The sequence below is a fragment of the Hyperoodon ampullatus genome (assembly GCF_949752795.1).
Source record: "Hyperoodon ampullatus genome assembly, chromosome: 8".
NCBI lineage: Eukaryota > Metazoa > Chordata > Mammalia > Artiodactyla > Ziphiidae > Hyperoodon > Hyperoodon ampullatus.
The window spans coordinates 86,850,090-86,871,779 of NC_136921.1; the positions used below are offsets into that span (position 1 = coordinate 86,850,090).

The 21,690-nt window shown below is 37.0% G+C and overlaps 1 protein-coding gene across 1 annotated transcript in view; it reads left to right on the forward strand.

The window, feature by feature from the left end:
- Positions 1-369: 369 nt before the first annotated feature.
- HAT1 (histone acetyltransferase 1) overlaps positions 370-21,690 on the forward strand; it is a gene marked incomplete at its 5' end in the record, with an annotated part of 46,098 nt that continues 24,777 nt past the window's right edge. The window contains 5 exon segments of the mRNA XM_079710404.1: positions 370-409; positions 412-462; positions 5,360-5,464; positions 13,033-13,108; positions 16,721-16,841. Of these exon segments, the coding sequence (XP_079566530.1) occupies positions 370-409; positions 412-462; positions 5,360-5,464; positions 13,033-13,108; positions 16,721-16,841 (393 nt within the window).

A 21,690-nucleotide genomic window follows, 5' to 3' on the forward strand; every position in this document is an offset into this window, starting at 1 on the left:
TCCCTATATTTTACCTGTAAAACTAGGGCTCAGGTGTTTGGATCTACTGTCCAGGCCAAGGGAAAAGTTTTTCTAACAGTCTCCAAAACATCGTTAAGGGGGCACAGAAAACTGCCAGCGGTATGTATATTATGCAAACCAACCCCAAAGAAACTCTCCTCGAGCCGGCGAGCATCTCAACAGAGAATATCCCTCTGTGGCCTCCTCCTCCAATTCAAGCCTCAGAGGCTGACAGTCCTGGCCGTGGCTAGGCAACCGTCCGAGCCTTCCCTGCCGTGTTAGCCCCGCCTCTCGAGGCGCTTCCACCACCCCGCGCCTCGAATCTCCTCCTCTCATTGGCCAGCACCAGAAGAGGGGTGGGCGGGGGAAATGCGTCAGAAAGTGTGCTCACTTCCGGCCAGGGAGCGCGCGGGTTGATTCGTCCTTCCTCGGCCGCGGGTGCTCGCAGCTCGGAAATGGCGGGTAAGTTCCCGGGAAAAGTTTACCAAGGGGAGGGGGCGGGCAGGTTTGGGAAAGAACGCCGAGACGGTAGTGACAGTACCCGCCTGGAACTTTCGGGCTGCAGCCTGGGTTCTAGAAGGCCTGTTTCAGCCTGGAAGCGCGGAACTCTCAGCTCATCTCCTTGTCCGCCGAGGTTCGTGCCCCCGCCCCCAACGGCTCGGGGTTCTGCACCTTCTGCGGGGAACTCGGCCCTTAGGAGGGCCGAAGAGGCCAGGAGAAAGCGTCGTGATTTGGGCTTGTAAGGTGCCAGGTGCCTGGACGCCTGTTTCTCTTTTCGTTCCCTTTACCTACTGCTGCCTCATCCACTAGTCTGGTTCTGTTCCCGCCAGCTGATTTTAATGCTCAGACTCTTCTCTTCCAGGTCTCTCTCCGCCTTCCACTACAGTCAACTTCTGAGCTAGCGCATTGCTGTCTTGCCCTGCACTAGGGCTCTCATTTGAATCTTGATTGACTCCGTAATAGTCTCCTTAATGTCTCACAATTTAGTATTACTAAGATCTATTTAGATTTCCTTTGAAGAGAGACAGTGAAGCATTCTTCCTTAATCTAAACTTTTCTTTTAGGGGGTGTCTATTTTAATTTTCTTGTGTTTATTCTGTTCACCTCTTTATTGAGTCTCTTCAGTTCACAACATTTAATAACTAATAATTGCTATTATTCTGTACGTTTATAAAGATTGTTTTGGGTTGAGTATACGCTTTTTTTTAATCCATTTACATATCTTTTGAAGTGATGGACAGTTTCTTTTTCTTTTATCTTTCCCCATTGCCTTTATAGTAGTCTCAGTACACTTTTATAGATGTGCTGGATACACAGGCTATAGCATGAGCTCTACAGGTGTTTAAGGAAAGGCTCTTCTACCAAATACAGATTGTAGGATTTGGGGGTACACTGGTACTATAAAAGAGGGGGGACATATGTATTGCACAGGGTGTAGTGTTATAAGAATCACACCTAAATTCGAATCTCAGTCCCACCGTTTAGTAATCGGGTGCCCTTTAAGCAGTCAAACCTCTTTCTTTTTTTAATTTTAATTTATTTAATGTATTTATTTTTGGCTGCGTTGGGTCTTAGTTGCTGTGTGTGGGCTTTCTGTAGTTGTGGCTAGCGGGGGCTGCTCTTCGTTGCGGTGTGCGGGCTTCTCATTGTGGTTTCTTGTTGTGAAGTACGGGCTCTAGGTGCACGGGCTTCAGTAGTTGTGGTTCGCGGGCTCTAGAGCGCAGGCTCAGTAGTTGTGGCACATGGGTTAGTTGCTCCGCGGCATGTGGAATCTTCCCGGACCAGGGGTTGAACCCGTGTCCCCTGCATTGGCAGGCGGATTCTTAACCACTGCGTCACCAGGGAAGCCCAACGAGACCTCTTTCTAACTGAGCTTTTGAATATGAAATGGGGCTGATAAAGTATCTACTTGTCTTACAGAATTGTGGGGATTAAACTAATGTATGATTTGTTGCTTAGATTATACAGAAATGCCTTGAGATGGGTTCTATTATCTCATTTTTATAGATGATGTTTGAGATGGGTTCTGTTATACCATTTTTATCCATTAGGGTCAGAGAAACCAAGTAATGTGCTCTAGTTCACAGATCTAGTAAGTAAATAGTGAAGCCTGGATTTGAATCCAGCAATTCTGACTCCAAACCATTAAACTATACTGCTTCAAGTGTTCCCCACATTCTGTATATGTGTGTTTTAACCACTTACTGAAGTTTGTGGCATGTCGTACCCCATTTTTCATTTCTGTTCATGACCTTTTTTTCCTGAATTTTTCCTAATTTTTATGATCATTTTGTCAAGAGATTTATTGTCATCTTTGCTTGAAAGTTTCTTTTCATAATGGTTTCTTCCATGGTTAATTATTATATACATTGATGGGTAGCCACGTTATACTAAAACCATTTTGTTATTTCAATAGCCTATGACTTCATGCACATGGTTACAAAAATTTTGCTAATACAGTGAAAATTTTCTTTCCTAACCCTGTCCCCATTCCTTCTCTTTATCCTAGAAGTAACAGTGGTTACTAGTTTCTTGTGTATCCTTTCTGAGATAATCTTTCTATGCATTATTAGTTGTTGTTTTTTTAACATCTTTATTGGAGTATAATTGCTTTACAATGTTGTGTTAGTTTCTGCTGTATAACAAAGTGAATCAGCTATATGTATACATATATCCCCATATCCCTTCCCTCTTGCACCTCCCTCCTACCCTCCCTATCCCACCCCTCTAAGTGGTCACAAAGCACCGAGCTGATCTCCCTGTGCTATGCAGCTGCTTCCCACTAGCCATCTATTTTACATCTGGTAGTGTATATATGTCAGTGCTACTCTCTCACTTCGTCCCAGCTTACCCTTCCCCCACCCCACGTTCTCAAGTCCATTCTCTACGTCTGCATCTTTATTCCTGCCCTTCCACTAGGTCCATCAGTACCAGTTTTCTAGATTCCATATATATGTGTTAGCATACGGTATTTGTTTTTCTCTTTCTGACTTACTCTAGGTCCATCCACCTCACTACAAATAACTCAACTTTGTTTCTCTTTATGGCTGAGTAATATTCCATTGTATATATGTGCCACATCTTCTTTATCCATTCATCTGTCGATGGACATTTAGGTTGCTTCCATGTCCTGGCTATTGTAAATAGTGCTGCAGTGAACATTGTGGTACACGTCTCTTTCTGAATTATGGTTTTCTCAGGGTATATGCCCAGTAGTGGGATTGCTGGGTCATCTGGTAGTTCTGTTTTTAGTTTTTTAAGGAAGCTTCATACTGTTCTCCATAGTGGCTGTATCAGTTTACATTCCCACCAACAGTGCAAGAGGGTTCCCTTTTCCCGACACCCTCTCCAGCATTTATTGTTTGTAGATTTTTTGATGATGGCCATTCTGACTGCTGTGAGGTGATACCTCATTGTGGTTTTGATTTCCATTTCTCTAATGATTAGTGATGTTGAGCAACCTTTCACGTGTTTGTTGGCAACCTGTATGTCTTCTTTGGAGAAATGTCTGTTTAGGTCTTCTGCCCATTTTTGAATTCGGTTGTTTGTTTTTTTGATATTAAGATTCATGAGCTGCTTATATATTTGGGAGATTAATCCTTTCTCAGTTGCTTCATTTGCAAATATTTTCTCACACTCTGAGGGTTGTCTTTTTGTCTTGTTTTTGGTTTGCTTTGCGGTGCAAAAGCTTTTAAGTTTCATTAGGTCCCATTTGTTTATTTTTGTTTTTATTTCCATTTTTCTAGGAGGTGGGTCAAAAAGCATCTTGCTGTGATTTATGTCATAGAGTGTTCTGCCTATGTTTTCCTCTAAGAGTTTTATAGTGTCTGGCCTTACATTTAGGTCTTTAATCCATTTTGAGTTTATTTTTGTGTATGGTGTTAGGAAATGTTCTAATTTCATTCTTTCACATGTAGCTGACCAGTTTTCCCAGCACCACTTATTGAAGAGGCTTTCTTTTCTCCATTGTATATTTTTGCCTCCTTTATCAAAGATAAGGTGACCATATGTGTGTGGGTTTATCTCTGGGCTTTCTTTCCTGTTCCACTGATCTATATTTCTTTTTTTTGTGCCAGTACTATACTGTCTTGATTACTGTAGCTTTGTAATATTGTCTGAAGTCAGGGAGCCTGATTCCTCCAGCTCTATTTTTCTTTCTCAAGATTGCTTTGGCTATTTGGGGTCTTTTGTGTTTCCATACAAATTGTGAAATTTTTTGTTCAAAATTTGTGAAAAATGCTGTTGGTAGTTTGATAGGGATTGCATTGAATCTATAGATTGCTTTGGGTAGTATAGTCATTTTCACAATGTTGATTCTTCCAATCCAAGAACATGGTATATCTCTCCATCTGTTTGTATCGTCTTTAATTTCTTTCATCAGTGTCTTATAGTTTTCTGCATACAGGTCTTTTGTCTCCTTAGGTAGGTTTATTCCTAGGTATTTTATTCTTTTTGTTGCAATGGTAAATGGAAGTGTGTCCTTAATTTATCTTTCAGATTTTTCATCATTAGTGTGTAAGAATGCAAGAGATTTCTCTGCATTAATTTTGTATCCTGCTGTTTTATCAGATTCATTGATTAGAGTTTCCTGGTAGCATATTTAAGATTCTCTATGTATAGTATCGTATCATCTGCAAACAGTGACAGTTTTACTTCTTCTTTTCTGCTTTGGATTCCTTTTATTTATTTTTCTTCTCTGATTGCCATGGCTAAAACTTCCAAAACTATGTTGAATAATAGTGGTGAGACTGGGCAACCTTGTCTTGTTCCTGATCTTAGAGGAAATGGTTTCAGTTTTTCACCATTGAGAACGATGTTGGCTGTGGGTTTGTCATATATGGCCTTTATTATGTTGAGGTAGGTTCCCTCTATGCCTGCTTTCTGTTGTTGGTTTTTTTAATAGTTGATCTGGAAATACTCTGGGTAGAATTTTTTCAGTATTAGAAATAAAATGCTATCCTGTAATTATCAAAGGACATTCCCACCTTGATTCTTAACGGAGCAGTAGCATCCTTTTTGTATTTCTTTTAAAAAGGCTACTTAGGTATAAATCCTAGCAGGTAATTTATATTAATATTAAATATTCAGAAATGTCAGTAGTCTGTCATTTTAATTATCAGCTTTACTCCTTTATGTAAAGCAGGTCTAGTTCACAAGCCTCTATCTCAAAAGTGATTTTTTTTCTGTTTTATAATGAGACGGTCATACTCAGTACATTTATGTAGGAGTATATGGAGATCTGTGATCTGTTAGCATGTTATAAGTCTTACCTTTATTCCAGTTCTAATAAGAACTCTATTTGTAGGTTTGACTAATTAAACCACTTCCACCTAGACTTTTTAAAAACCTTTTTTCTTAGGATTTGGTGCTATGGAGAAATTTTTGGTTGAATACAAGAGTGCAGTTGAGAAGAAACTGGCAGAGTACAAATGTAACACCAACACAGCAATTGAACTAAAATTAGGTATGTATGCCTTTTCTAAGTAGTATTACGTGTGTACTGTGTGTGTATATAATCTTTCTTTTTAAATTTGAAGTAGAATTTTATGTAAGAGCAGTTTATTGCAGTCATTTGTATAGTTATTGTATTGTTTTTGCAATTTAATGTTTAGTTTTCTACACTTATTGAACACATTCAGATTTTATGAAGTCTTGGTTTATGTCATGGTGTGGGTAGACGTTTGAGAGATGGCAGAGTTTACATATAGAAAGTTCAGTGTGGCAAAAAGTGACAGGTATAAGTGGTCTCAGCCTCTTAAAAATATTTACTTTTACTTATTTGCTTATAAAAAATAGAAAATAAGTGTTGGGGAGAATGTGGGGAACTCGCATATGTTCCTGATGGGAACATAAAATGAGGCAATTACTTTGGAAAACAATTTGGCAGGTTCTTAAAAAGTTAAACATATATATTTGCCATATGACTCAACAATTCAACTCCTAGGTATCTACCCAAGAGAAATGAAAATGTTTGTCCATACAAAAACTTGTACATGAATGTTCACAGCAGCATCATTCACAATAGCTAAAAGAAATAGCCCAGATATCAATCAGCTGGTAAGCGGTTAAACAAAGTGTGGTATATCCATGTGATGGAATACTATTTGACAATAAAAAGGAATGAAGGTCTGATACATGCTACAACACTTAAAGCACTTAAAGCAGTTGAGTTTATGGGATGTAAATTATAACTCAATAAAGCTATTTAAGAAATAATTATAAGCTCATGAATTCTGGTTCCATCACTTTCCATTTCTTAGGTTTCTCATCTTTAAAATGGAGTTCATATTATTTACTGTATAGTGGTTGTAAAGATTAAATATGAGGTTAAATACAAGTAAAGTGCTTAAACAGTTTGATTTAGAAATTCACAATAGATGTTAGCTATTATTATTTAAAACTGTACAAACATAACAGAAATACAAAGAAAGTGACAGATAATGGTGCCCTGACGCCTCACTAAAAAGGTAATACTGATCTAAGTTTTTTTTTCTTGTACATACATTAATTTTCTAAAACCAGGATACTGTTGTAAGGCTGTTTTGTTATTTAGCTTAATAGTATCTTGAATATTATTCCTTGTAACTATATATAGATCTACCTCATTCTTTTAAATTATGTAATATAGTATGACTGTATCATAACTTATTTAAGTATTCTCTGTTGGGAGATGTGCTTCTCCTCTTTTGCTATTAAAAGTAATTCTCCAATAAATATCGTTGCATATGTATGTACCCACTTGTGTGAGTGATCTGTAGAGTGTGTGGCTAGAAACTGAAATGCTGGATCAGAGTTTTTCAGCTTCAGCACTATTGACATTTTGGGTTAGATAATTCTTTGTTATTCTGTACTTTGTAGGATGTTTAGCAGCATTCCTTGTCTATTAACTAGATGCCAGTAACGTTCTCCTTCAGTTGTGACAATCAAAAATGTCTTTTGACGTTGTCACATCTCCTGAGTGTTGTGTGTAAAATTGTCTCTGTTTAAGAACCACTGTGCTAGGTCAAAGGGTTACAAACATATTCTACTTTAGTAGCCATTGCTAAATTGCCTTCCAAAAAAGTACCTGTGCTTACACCAGAATTTGAGATTGCCTTTTTACCTATACCCTGGTCAGTGTTGCATATTATCATTAAAAAAAACAAAGCAGAACACCTTGCCCCTGTGATGGGTGAAAAATAGCTTCTTGTTTTAATTTGCAATTGTAGTGAAAAACACATAACTTAAAATTTACTATTTTTTACCATTTTAAGTGTACAGTTCTGTAGTGTTTAGCGTTTATACTCACATTGTTGTGCAACTGATCTCCAGAACCTTCTCATCTTGCAAAATTGAAACTCTGTATCCCTGTTTTCCCCCTACTGTTAGCCCCTTGCTAACACCTTTTTACTTGTTTCTAGAATTTGACTACTTTAGATACTTTTTACTTTCTGTTTCTAGAATTTGACTACTTTAGATACCTCATATAAGTGGAAGCATGCAGTATTTGTATTCTTGTGACTGGCATATTTCACTTAGCATAATATCCTCAAGGTTCATCCATGTAGCACGTGGCAGGAATTCCTTCCTTTTAAGGCTGAAAAATATTCCATTACATGTATATACCACGTTTTGTTTATCCGTTCATCTGTTGTTGGACGCTTGAGTTGCTTCCACCTCTTGGCTATTGCAAATAATGCTGCTGTGAATAGGGGTGTGCAAATATCTCTTCGAGATACTGCTTCAAATTCTTTTGGATATATACCCAGAGGTGGGATTGCTGTATCATATTGTAATTATATTTTTAATTCTTTGAGGAACCGTTTTCCATAGTGGTTGCTGCTCCATTTTACATTCCCACCAACAGTGCACAAAAATTCCAATTTCTCCACATCCTTGCCAACACATTATTTTCTGAGGGTTTTTTTCCCCCACAGTTTTTGACCATTTTTTGATTTGATAATTAAAATTGATTTTTAATCCTAAGAGAAGTATATCCTTTATATTCTAAAAGAATCAGCCCTTCTTTGGTCATAAGTTGCAAGTACTTTTTTCCCTGTTTTGAGTTTTGGTAAGTTTGTTATGTAGAAGTTAAAATTTTTTATCTAGGGAAATTTCTTTTTCTTTTATGAGTTTTCACTGTGTCTTATAAAAAGGTCCTTCCTGCTCTAAGATTATGAAAAGATTTATCTATTGTTTCTTTTAATAATTTGTTGATTTTTTTTCTCTTTTTAAATTGAAACCTTTGAATCTTTATCTTGATAAGGCATAGGGTAGGAATCCAGCTTTATACTTTTCCAGATGGTTTAGTCAGTTATCTAGCTGCTGATTTGTTGTCTTCAACAATTAAAATTTCTTTTTTAATCATACTGAAGTATTATATATATTCTTGGGTTTACTTTGGGGCCTTTTTTTTTCCCCCTGAGCCATTAGTGTACTGTTACAATAAGTGTTGTGATTAGTATATGGTGTGACTAGGTCCCACTCATTTCTTTAAGAGTTTTCCTAAGTTTTCTCTAATGTATTCTTCTAGGTGGACATTTTATCAAGTTCCAAAGAGATGTTTGGTTGATTTTTTTTAAATCGAGATCCTATTAAAATTTAAGTTTAATATGGGGAGAATCAACATCTTTACATTGCTGAATCTTCCTTTCTAATAGCAAGAATATCTTTCTATTTATTCAGGTCTTTTTTATGTCTAGCTGTGGAGTTTTAAATTTTATGTACAGATGATAAACATTTCTTAAGTTTATTCCAAGGTGTTTCATCTATTTTACTACTATTATAAATGGGATCTCCTCGTCCATTATATTTTCTCTCTTTATTGTGTATGGGAGAACTATGGAAAATAATTCTTAATATATATCTTTTCCCCACATCAAAATCTAGTTTACATAAATTTTATACATATTTCACAGAGCTAAAATTGACTGGGTTATTTGGTCAGTCTAATCACTTACAGTCAGCAGCAATAATTTGCTTCCCTCAAAACAAGCTTTCTTCCTATCTCCCTCTTTCCCTTCCCCTTCTACTTTCTCTGGAGAAATGTTTATTGAAACCTACCATGTGACAGGCATTGTAGTAGACACATGGGATAACTTTAACTCTTGACTGCATACCAATAATTCCACTAAGGTTTATCCCAAGATTCTTCTCCCATAGCAAGCTGTTTTCACTTCGTGTGTGAGGGATTGATAGGCATACTTTTCCCACACAGGTCCAGTGCTCTAGGGGTAGGTTACTGTAGAAAGAGTGAATCTTTTTTTCTATATGTCATTTTAATTATGTTTAGGTATACAATTAGGTGGCATTAACTACCTTCACAGTGTTGTGCAGCCATCACCACTATCTGTTTCCAAAACTTTTTTATCACCCCAAACAGAAACTATATATACCTGTTAAGCAGTAACTCCCCATTCACCTTCCCCTCCAGCCCCTGGTAACCTCTAATCTACTTTCTATCTCTATGAATTTACCTATTTTAGATATATATATATATATATATATATATATTTTTTTTTTTTTTTTTTTTTTTGCGATACGCGGGCCTCTCACTGCTGTGGCCTCTCCAGCTGCGGAGCACAGGCTCTGGACGCGCAGGCTCAGCGGCCATGGCTCACGGGCCCAGCTGCTCCGCGGCATGTGGGATCCCCCCGGACCGGGGCACGAACCCATGTCCCCTGCATCAGCAGGCGGACTCTCAACCACTGCGACACCAGGGAAGCCCATATTTTACATATCTTTTTAAGTGGGATATTTGTCCTTTTGTGTCTGGCTTATTTTACTTAGCATAATATTTTCAACTTACTTAGCAAATGTTTCATGTTGTAACATGTATCAGAACTTCATTCCTGTTAATGGCTGTATAATATTCTGTTGTATACCACACTTTGTTTATTCATTCATCTGTTGATGGACCCTTGGCTTGTTTCCTCCTTTTGGCAATTGTGAATAACGCTGCCATGAACATCGAGATATAGTTGTCTGTTGTCCTTGTTTTCAGTTCTTTTGCCAAATAGCTAGGAACAGAATTGCTGGGTCATATGATAATTCTATGTTTAGCTTTTGGAGGAATTGCCAAATTATATTCCATAGTGGCTACACCATTTTACATTGCCACGAGCAATGTATGAGTTTCACTTTTTCCACATCCTTTTCAGCACTTATTATTTTTTTATATATAGCCATCCTTGTAGGTGTGAAATGACATATTACTGCAGTTTTAATTTGTATTTCCCTAATAACTGATGACATTGAGCATATTTTCATGTGCTTATTGGCTGCTTGTGTATCTTTGTAGAAGTATCTGTTCAGATCCTTTGCATATTTTTTAATTGAGTTGTTTGTCTTTAATATATTTTTGTTGTCGTTGTTGTTTTAATGTATTTTAAAAACAGATAATCTTACTGGCTTCTTCTACAGTTGTGGAGAGTGGTTTCAGCTGATTTTCTTTGTTTTTTTCAAGCATGCAGTCATAGCATCTGAACATTTTAGTAAATTCACTTTCTTTTCTATAAATACCTCTTACTTTGTTCTCTTTTCAATTTGCATTGGCTAGCACATTCAGAATAGTGTTAAAAAATTATAGCTGTCATTCCTCTTCCTTAAATTAATGATGATGGTTCTTGTTATTTCTCCACTAAACATGATCCTGGCTTATTACATTGGAGAGTATTTTTCAGTTTGCAAACAGTTTTTATTCAAACATGCATATTAGAGTTTATTGAGTGCCATTTTGGTTTCCCTGGAAATAATTTTGATTATATTATCTTATATACAATGTAAAACATAATATTTAAATAATTTTATTTTTTAATCTTTAGATTTTGAACCATCCTTGCATTTCAGTACCTCGAGATATTTTGTTTTGATGAAGACTATTTTATATTATCTTTAAATATTTTTACATTATTATTTATAGATGAGCTTGGTCTGTGTTTTTCTCCTCTTTGCTTTCTTTTTAGGGAAGGTGAAGGTCAGCCTTTGTACTCTTTATAACTATTTCTCATGGCCTTCCCACTTTAGTGTTCCTACTCTGAACAGTTTTTAAAGCATTAAGTATACTTGTTCCTTAAAGGCTTGAAAGAATTCACCTTAATCATTTTGAAGAGATTGTCCTCTTAGGCCATTTAATGCTTTTTTTGCCTTAATACAATTTAGATTGCATTTTCAGGTTTTGTGGTTTACATGCTACATTTTTTTGTCCTTCCATTTACTTTTTTTTTTTTTTTTTTTTTTTTGCGGTACGCGGGCCTCTCACTCTTGTGGCCTCTCCCGTTGCGGAGCACAGGCTCCTGACGCACAGGCTCCTGACGCGCAGGCTCAGCGGCCATGACTCATGGGCCCAGCCGCTCCGCAGCATGCGGGATCTTCCCGGACCAGGGCACCAACCCGTGTCCCTTGCATCGGCAGGCGGACTCTCAACCACTGCGCCACCAGGGAAGCCCTAATGTGTGTGTTTTTTTGCTGAATTGTTTGAAAGTAGCTTTCTGAACATCATGAATTTGCTCATAGCACAGGTCCTAATATATGAATATGCACATATATAACAACAACACAATTATCACACCTAAGAAAATTAGTAGTAATTCTTTGGTATCATGAAATTTTCTGGTTTCCCTGGTTGTTCTGGAAAGTCTTGAGTGGCTTAAAAAAAAAAAGATTTAAACCAGAATCCACTCAAGAATCATGCATTTTGTTGGGTGTTTCTTTAATCTCTTTTAATCCAAAACAGTCCCTCCTACCCATGGAACTTTTCCCTCCCTATGCCATTGATTTATTTGGCAGAGTAAAGTCATTACATAGAATTATTAAACAAATCAGCATTCTGGATTTGTCTGTTTCCTTTTGCTGGTATTTAATTTGTTCCCTTCTGTATTGTAAATTGGAGGATATAAAGCTGGATTAGAGCTAGGATAAAGTTTTTCAGTAAGAAAACTTCATAGGTGATACTGTATGCATTATGTTGCATTGAATCAAGAGGCACATATTGTTGGTCTGTCCCACAATGAGTGATTCTAAGTTTGAGATCACTTGGAAAGATGGTGACCACCAGATCTCTACAGTGAAAAGATTGTCTTTCCTTTTGTAAATCAGTAAGCTGCTAGATGATAACTTTGGCACCCTGTGAATGACCTGCTCTACGAGGACAGTGTTAGAAACTTTTCATCTGCAGTTATCTTTTCATTCTTCAATTGCTTAAGGGTTTTTTTTTTTGGTAGTTTTTCTTCATAAGATAAGTTATATTGGGAAAAAGTCCAGCTATATCAGTACTCATAGTAAATGCATATAAAAATAACAAGATACCCATTTCCATCTTAGATTAGTAGAAATTAAAGTTGAGGGTACAGAGTATTCTCAGGGATATGGAAGAAATAAAGGAGTTTAAGTAGCTGCTGGTGTGTATTTACAGTATTTTAAAGGGCACTTAAGCAGTATTTGCAAAAATATTTCAGTACTTTTTTCAGCACTTGTACTACCAGGAATTTACTCTATGTATACTTGTAAAAGTATAGCACGGTTAAGGATGTCATTGCAGCGTTACTTTTAATAGCAAAAAAGAAAAGGAAAAAAACTAGGAACAACATAAACATCATCATCTTGCAGGCATAAAGAATGATGTGATGCTATGAGCTTCATCAAACTCAGATTGTTCTTGTTCTCAGAATGTTTCTTATAGCACTTTGTTTTTGTTTCCTTTGTACTGTAGCTTTTCTCATCTCAAAGTGCTTTTTTGGTTTTGTTTTCTTTTACTCTTTGCATTGTGTATAAACATACCAGAAAAGTAAAAATTAAATCAGATGCCTCTGTCATGCCTAGTTTTCTAATTCTTAGAATCAGTAGGGTTTTGACACTGAAGCACTCGAAGTAATATTCTGATTTTCATTGTTTGTTTTTCTCATGAGAATCCAGTGTAAATCATATAATGGAAAAGTGACATTTTAAGTAAGAAAAATGTTGGCTGTATCCTAGTTATACTGACATTCTTAAACTGGAAATACCTGTCATCTTTAATATCGTTAATATCTCTATATTTTTTATTCTTTTAAACAGTTCGTTTTCCTGAAGATCTTGAGAATGACATTAGAACTTTCTTTCCTGAATATACCCATCAACTCTTTGGGGATGAGTAAGTAACTTAGCAAGATATTTGTCAAATTAGTATGGCAAAAACATTTTTTTTAATTTAGAAATGAGAATTTATTCTCTTTACTGTTATTTTTCATGTAATTTATTTTAAAATATATATTAGAATGGCATTTTTACATTGAGACACCAATCTACTATATAATACCTATCATTTAGTGCTACAGGTGCATTATCTCATTTAATTCTCATAACCTTAGCAATGGTATTATCATTTGTAACATTAACATTCGTAGGATTGGATAGTTGCCTAAGGACATATGAATGGCTGAAATTCAGATTTAGTCAGTCTGACTGCAGAGCCCATATTCATAACTACTCCTTTTTTCCTACCATTTTGCTATACTGCTTTTAGAAAACACTCCCCTAAATCTGGAAAGCTCAAGTTTATTCTGTGACAAGTGAATAAGCAATTAAGAGAAATTTATTTTCAGAAGCAACTTTAAAGATATGTCCTGGGCTATTCAGCACAATTCTTTAATTTCCTAAACCTTCATTACATTATTAGAATAGTCTGTCACCTTTTGTTTTTTTAACTTTTGATTTTGAAGAAAATTTCAAATTTACAGTAAGTTGCAAGAATAATATTCTGTACATCCTTTATCTACAATCATCAGTTGTTAACATTTAGCTATATTGGCTTTAATCATTCTCTTATATAAATATATTGATAGGTTGTTGTTGAACCATTTGAGAGTAGGTTGCAGATATATCTTCTCTTACTCCTAAATTCTTTAGTATGTATTTCATAAAAACAAGGACAGTAACCATAGTAGAATTATCAAAACTCAGGAAATTTAACATTGATACAGTACTGTTTTCTAAAATATAATCCACATTTCAAACCTTGCCAGTTGATTCCTAGTAATTCTTTTATAACAATTTTCCCCATCCTGGATCCAATCTAGAATCACGTATTGCATTTAGTTGTCATCTCTCTTTAGTCCCTTTAGTCTGAAACAGTTCCTCAGGCTTTGTTTTCCATGGCACTGACATTTTTGTAGAGAATAGGCTAGTTTTATAAACCATTTTGGACTCATTTGATTGTTTCTTCATGATTAAATTCAGATAATGCATATTTTTGTAGTACCACAACAGAAGTTGTATATGTCCTTCTCAGTGTGTCATATCAGAAAGTCCATGATGTCAGTTTGTCCCATTGTTGGTTAAGCTAACTTGGGTCATTAAGTTTACAGGTATCTGCCAGGTTTCTCCACTAAAAGGTTGATGGGCTTTTCTTTGTTATTTATATGTAATCTGTGGGGAGATAGTCTGAGAGTGAAAATATCCTGTTTCCCATCAAACTTCCGCTCAGTAGTTTTAAAACTGTTAATGATTCCTGTCAGTATTTTACTATGATTGTAAAATGGCAATTTTCTAACTCTGCCACACCTTCAGCAGTTATTAGTTTGCATTCTACAATAAAAAACAGCTTCTCTTCTTCCCCTTGTGTATTGTTTATATCAGAATAGACTCAGGGATTCTTTTTTTAACTTAATGGGTTATAATCTTTTACTGTTATTAATTTGATGCTCAAATTATCACAGATTCAACAAGTGGCTCTTCTTTCAAACTGGCTTTTTGAGTCCTTTTGATACATCATCATCATTTTGAGGACATGTTACCTTGTGATACAATAAGGTGTTCCACATTCACCTTGTACTTCCTCTGCTAGTTCTGGAGTCGGGCATATTCTCAAGGAACCATGTTTTTTTTAGTAGGAAAGGGTGTTTAGACATAGTTGACGTTTAAAATATTCCCTCTTATTGCTATTTTCTCTATGCTTTATTTCAACATTTTGGACATACTTATTTAATGTGTTTTTAAATTGACAAATGTCTCTTCATGGAACAAGTTTCTTGAGAATTTCTTATTAATACATCAGATATGCATTTTATGTGCTTTTAAATATTAATAACTGAATTTTATTATATATTGATTTGTGCCAAAATTTGAGCCTTTCTTTTTTTTTCTTTTTTTTTTTTGCGGTACGTGGGCCTCTCACTGTTGTGGCCTCTCCCGTCGCGGAGCACAGGCTCTGGACGCGCAGGCTCAGTGGCCATGGCTCACAGGTCCAGCCGCTCTGCGGCATGTGGGATCTTCCCGGACCGGGGCACGAACCTGTGTCCCCTGCATCGGCAGGCGGACTCTCAACCACTGCGCCACCAGGGAAGCCCTGAGCCTTTCATATTTTAAACAGGTTTTATTACACCATAAAAATAAGAATGCTTTCTCTTTGTATCTCTATCTTTAAGGAGCTTTTTATTTTATTCTCTTCCTCTTACTGCTATTTAAAATCTCTTCCTATGGTAATATCTTAGTGAGTAGGATCTAGTTTCACAGGTACTGCTTCTTAATGGCATTTTGCACACTCACTTTGCATGTCATTATAAGTGGTGTGCTTGCATACCCCTCCTCTAAGGTAGGCAGATGACAATCACATAATCATGATAACTGTATCTTGGGACCCATGACATTGATCTTGATCCTAGTGTCATTGCCACTCCTTTCTACTACATATAATTTTCAGAGTCCTAGAATGGACACTGCTCATATTTTGTTTTGGTAGCCTAGACAGAAATCTGGAAATGACACTTCTTCTTTTAACCACTCTTTCAGTAATCACCTTAAAAAAAAAAAACCTCTATCATACAGTTCAGCTTTTTAAAGTGTAAAGTTCCACGGGTTTTAGCATACTGAGAGTTGTGCAATCATCACCACTGCCAATTTTGGAACATTTTCATCCCTCCCACCAAAATTGCCATTGTGACCAATTAGCAGTTGTTCCCTCTTTCTCCTACCCTCCCTAGCCCTGGGTAGTCACTAATCTACTTTCTGTCTTTATAGTTTTACCCATTCTGGATTTTTTTTTTGGCTCAGTGTGCAGGATCTCTGCCTACCAGGGATCGAACCCATGCCCCGTGCATTGGGAGCGTGGATTCTTAATCACTGGACCACCAGGGAAGTCCCAGAAGACTTTTTTTTAAGCTGAAAAAGGTGTAGATGGGTAGCAAGGTGTAGATGGGTAGCGGGAAGCAAGGTTGGAAAAAAATAGCAGCAGCTCCAGATCTGCTTTCTGAGTTCATAAGTGGGGTGTGATCATACAGGTACTATCACTCACCACTTTCAGCAGCTCTGGATGTTGGTGATGGATGCAAGTGGTAAGTTGGAAGCACTGGGCTAAGGCTACGTCTTAGCTGCTTGCCTAGCCAGGAATCAATTTGACATTACTTGTCTCTGATTTGAAATACCTCCTAGTAGTAGCAACAGTAAGAGCAGCAACAGTAGCTGTAGTATACTTGTACAATGTGCCAGTCAATATTATACACAGTTGACATGTATTAACTTGTTCATTTAACCCATAAAACATCCTTGAGGTAGGTGTTATTATTCTCTCATTTTATAAATGAGGAAAGCGGAGGCACAGTTTCATTACAGTATGGTTTGTTTGTGTGTTTGTTTTTAATAAGTATAGTTTAAAATCTTGAAACTACCCATGAAGTTAAACTTGTTTATATGTAGGGTTAATACTTTGTCTTGACTTTGTAAAGATTCATTTTCGGGTCTTAGACTACTGCTGTTTTTCCCCTTTTAGTGAAACTGCTTTTGGTTACAAGGGTCTGAAGATCTTGTTATATTATATTGCTGGTAGCCTGTCAACAATGTTCCGTGTTGAATATGCATCTAAAGTTGATGAGAACTTTGACTGTGTAGAGGTAAGAACAGAAATAAATTTATTTTTAACTGTTTTCTAATTGAGTATAAAACAGATTATAAGATGTAAAAGTTTGAGGGAGGAGAGAATCTGTTATATAGCAGCTTTAAAACCACATATTTAATATTTAGTTATGGAAATGATTGTCTGCCTGTCATTCCAGTTAACCCTGTGATCACGATCCTTAGCCTGATCTGTTTCCTGCGTGGACGTTTTCCATAAAAACCTTCGCTTGATCAGAGTTACATTTTATTTACCAACTTTAGTTTTTTATTTTGGACATTAAAAGTACTTATTTTCCCAAAAGTTAAATAAGATGAAGGGAACTAGCTAAATTTTCTGCATTTACTTCATGTACAATTTTCTTATTAAAATTTCTCTTGCTATATTTCTAATCCCAAGTTTCCTAATATATATTCCTTTATGAACATGGATAATTAAGCTGATTACATTATAAAACTATTTGAAGCAAATGAACCAAAAGAGGGTAAAGGCAGAGTATGAAGCGTATGCACCTGTGGCAGGCTGAATTATGGCCCCACCAAAGGCAGCATGACCACAGAGGCTGAGTAATGTGGCCACAAGCCAGAGAACGCTAGTAGCCACCAGGAATTGGAAGAGGCAGGGAACAGATTCTCCTTCAGAGCCTCTGGAAGGAGTGTGGCCCTGATGACACCCTGATTTCAGCTCAGTGATATTGATTTTAGATTTTGCCTCTAGACTGTGAGAGAATACGTTTCTGTTGTTTTAAGCCTCCATGTTTGTGATAATTTAGTACAGCAACCACAGGAAACTAATACAGATTTTTGTACCAGGAAGTGGGATACTACTGTAACAACTAAAACTGTAGAAATGTCTTTAGAAATGTGTAATAGGTAGAAACTGGAAGAATTTTGAGACACATGATAGAAAAAGCAAATTGCCTTGAACAAACTGTTGGTAGAAATATGGATGTTAAAGGCACTGCTGGTGAGGACTCAGAGCAAAGTTAGGAACATGGGAGAGAAAACTTTTTTATCATCTTAGAGAATACATACTATATCATTATAAAAGAGAATGTTGATAGAAATAGGAATGCCCTCTAGTACTAGTAACAGTCCAATAAAAGGTGCCTCTGGTGAGCACCCAGAAGGAATTGAGGAACATGTTATTGGCAGCTGGAGTAAAGGAGATCTTTGTTGTGTAATGCCAGAAAGCCTAGCTGAATTGTGTCCTGCGTTAATGTGGAAAGGAGAACTTGTAAGCAGTAAACTTGAATACTTAGCTGAGTAGTTTTCCAAACAAAGTATTGAAGCTTTGGCCTGGTTTCTTGCTTTTAGTAAAATGTGAGAGGAAAGAGAGAAATTGAGGGAAGAACTGTTAAGCAAAAAAGATCTAGGACTTGATGATTTGGGAGATTCTCAGCCTGTTCTGAAGACACTAAAATTAGAAGATTCATTGTCAGGCAAGTGTGCTGTGGGGAGAAAGCCAACAGTATGGCTAAGTAATCTTGTTTTGCTGAAGAGATAGGCATGTGACTCACTGTTCTCCGTAATCTCAACAAAGCCAGGAATAGGGATTGAATTCTATGATATGAATTCAGGGAACATCTGTGGAGGACCGTCTTGTCTATTGACATGAACCTTCATGGTATACACAGATTACCCACAAGGTTTTTCGAGAGTGTTATATCAGCAGAAACACGGCCAGTTTGGACTGACAGAATGAGGGAAGGCTAATGGACTTCTAAAATTCTATAGGCAGGAAACAGGCTGATAACACTATTCAGCTGCAAACTTGTGCTACCTTTCAAGAAAAAGGAAGAACAATTTTGAAGGTGGAGCTTCAGGCTCAGAGGGTGGACCCACAGGCCACAGTATTCCCAAGTCTAATGGAATATGGATTAGATTAGCTGGCTTTTGAAATTGTTTGGTACTGGTGACTTATTTCTTCCTACCATTTTCTCCCTTTTTTTTTTTTTAGTATTTGTGGAAAAGACACTTCTATTTTTTTTTTTTTTTTTGGCTGCCTTGGGTCTTGGTTGTTGCGTGTGGGCTTTCTCTAGTTGAGGCAAGCGCGGGCTACTCTTCATTGCGGTGCATGGGCTTCTCATTGCGGTGGCTTCTCGTGTTGCGGAGCACAGGCTCTAGAGCGCAGGCTCAGTAGTTGTGGCGCACGGGCTTAGATGCTCCACGGCATGTGGGATCTTCCCAGATGAGGGCTAGAACCTGCGTTCCCTGCATTGGCAGGCGGATTCTTAAACACTGCGCCAGCAGGGAAGTCCCCCAAAATTATATATTTTAGACTTGTTCTGTTCCTGGGCATTCCTATTTAAAGATATTGAAGCCAACTTTTTCAAGGCTTTAACTAACTTTAAATTTCTGACTTAAGCCTTTTGCCAACCTTGTGCCCCACCCTTTTATTGTAAAACCTTCTCTCATTACTTGCGTTGGTTGATTTGCCCCCTTTTATTATTATTATTTTTTGTTTGTTTTCTTTTATTGTAAAGGACTTGCCCAAAGTCCCACAACTAGTATCAATAAATGATTCGTATTGTACATGGGAGAGAATCACTTAGTCGTAGTATGCATAATATATAGTAATACCCTCTTAAAAGATGTGATTATAGAACTGTTTATGACCTGTTCTAAATGGGACCAGGCGCTTGTGCTTATTAGTTTTTATTTCTGTTTTTTACAATGTGGATTTATTTTTGCCTGCTCCCATACTTCTACGCTATTAGCTCTCAATTTACTGCTGGTGTGAGGGACTTTCCTCTTGCAAATAGTCCCCTTATGGGGAAAAATACCATATTAGTAAACTTAATGGAATTGTAACATGAATCGTATATAGCATAAAGAGGTCTAAAATAGTCTCTTATATCCGTTATTCAAACTTCAGTGTCAGAAATACTTTGAGCACTTACTTTTTTTTGTTCCCATTTCCCATTCTGTTTGAGACGCCTAAGCTTGTCAGATAAATAATATGTAACTGCACTTAATATTTGTTTTATTCAGTGGTTTGTGTCCCTTGGAAATTTTTGAAAATTTGCAGATATAAAAGTGATTCTGAATAATACTGTAGTTGTGGTGATTTGATACTTGAAAAGATTTAATCTTAGATAAACTAGCATTTAACACAGACTTAGTAAAATGGAGCTTTTTATAATCAAATATTTCTTATTAGATTGTTAAAATTTCAAGCCCGCTAGATACTCTTTAAAAATGCAGTGGTGGTTTTTTTTTCTTGTGTTGTACAAAATTCACTTTTGTTTGAGGGGTTTGCTGGTTTGGGGCTTTTTGTTTTGTTTTGTTTTTTAAGTTCCGGCTGGTAGTGCTGAATTGATTTCTTCCAAAGGAACTATTGACTTAGTTATTGATGAATCTTTCAAATATTATGTGCAGTGAAAATAGCTATGTATTTGCATTGACTTCTAATTGTTCCATTCTTGAAAACCAGCTTTCTCCATTTAGAAGTACTGTGTTAGGAGTAAGGAATCCATCTTTTATAATGCCTTTTTGTAGGACTATTTATTTGCTTCATGGTCGAAGATCATTTATTTAAATTACATATTCAAGCAGAGACCTCTTTTTCCCCTTATAAAAAAAGAATGGGTAGCAGATGTGGGAGGAATGGGCTTGCCTCTTCTCAGTTTGCAGTGAGAATGTTCATTTCACAATGCCTTCTGTGTTCTTGATGCCAGGAATCTAGTAGCAAACAAAGCAAAGTCACTGCTCTCATGAAGCTTACCTTCTTGCCAAGAGGAGCAGTCAATGAACAAATATTAAATAAACAAATTAATACGTATGAAAATACGTTAATGTATGAAGAAACATTTTGCTGGTTTCTGAATGAAAAGGAGACAGCCATGTAGTAATCTGAAGGGATCAACGTATGCAGAGGCCCTGAAATGAGAACATTCTTGGCATTTTTGTTGTCCAGAAAGATCACTGTTGTTAAGTCGTTGTGGTGATGGAGAGAAAGGTAGGAGATGGTTGAAGGGGGTTGGCGAAACTAAGGTCATATGGAGTAAGAGTAGTTGATAGCCTTTGGAGGTTTTAAGTAGGTGGGGGTTATATGATAGGGTTTATATATATATATTTTTTTGCGGTATGTGGGTCTCTCACTGTTGTGGCCTCTTCCGCTGCGGAGCACAGGCTCCGGGCGCGCAGGCTCAGCAGCCATGGCTCACGGGCCCAGCCACTCCGCAGCATGTGGGATCTTCCTTGACCGGGGCACGAACCCGTGTCCCCTGCATCAGCAGGCAGACTCTCAACCACTGCGCCACCAGGGAAGCCCAGGGTTTATATTTTTAAAAGATGATTCTGGCTGCTGTGCAGAGCACACACTGTAGGGGGCAAGAGTGAAAGAAGGGAGACCAGAATGTTGCAGTGTTACAGGCCACACTGCATTTAGTTGTCTGGTTGAGGATATATCTTTGGAGGTAGAGCCAGTAGCATTTGCTGTTGAATTAAATGTGATTGATGAGGGAAAGAGGAACGAGGAGGATCCCATTGCTTAAGCAGTAGTGGTACTATTCACTGAGATGGGGAAGATGGGAGAAGTAGATTTAAGTGGAAAAAGCCCAAGATTTTTGTTTTAGATGTATCATTTTGAGGTTATTATATATCATAATTGAGTTTTTGCAGACTCTACTATGTAGCATTATTTTTGCATATGAAAAATATACCACAGCAAATCTGCTTAGAAGTTATTTGCTTGTTAAAATTTTGCCATTATGTTAATCTTTCATCATCCATTCTTTTTCTTTTACATGCTCTCCAGTGGCACCTGAAATTTTTTAGTTACAATTAAGATGCCTGTAAAACATCTCCACTAGCCGTCCTCTTTAAAGACAACATAATTATTTT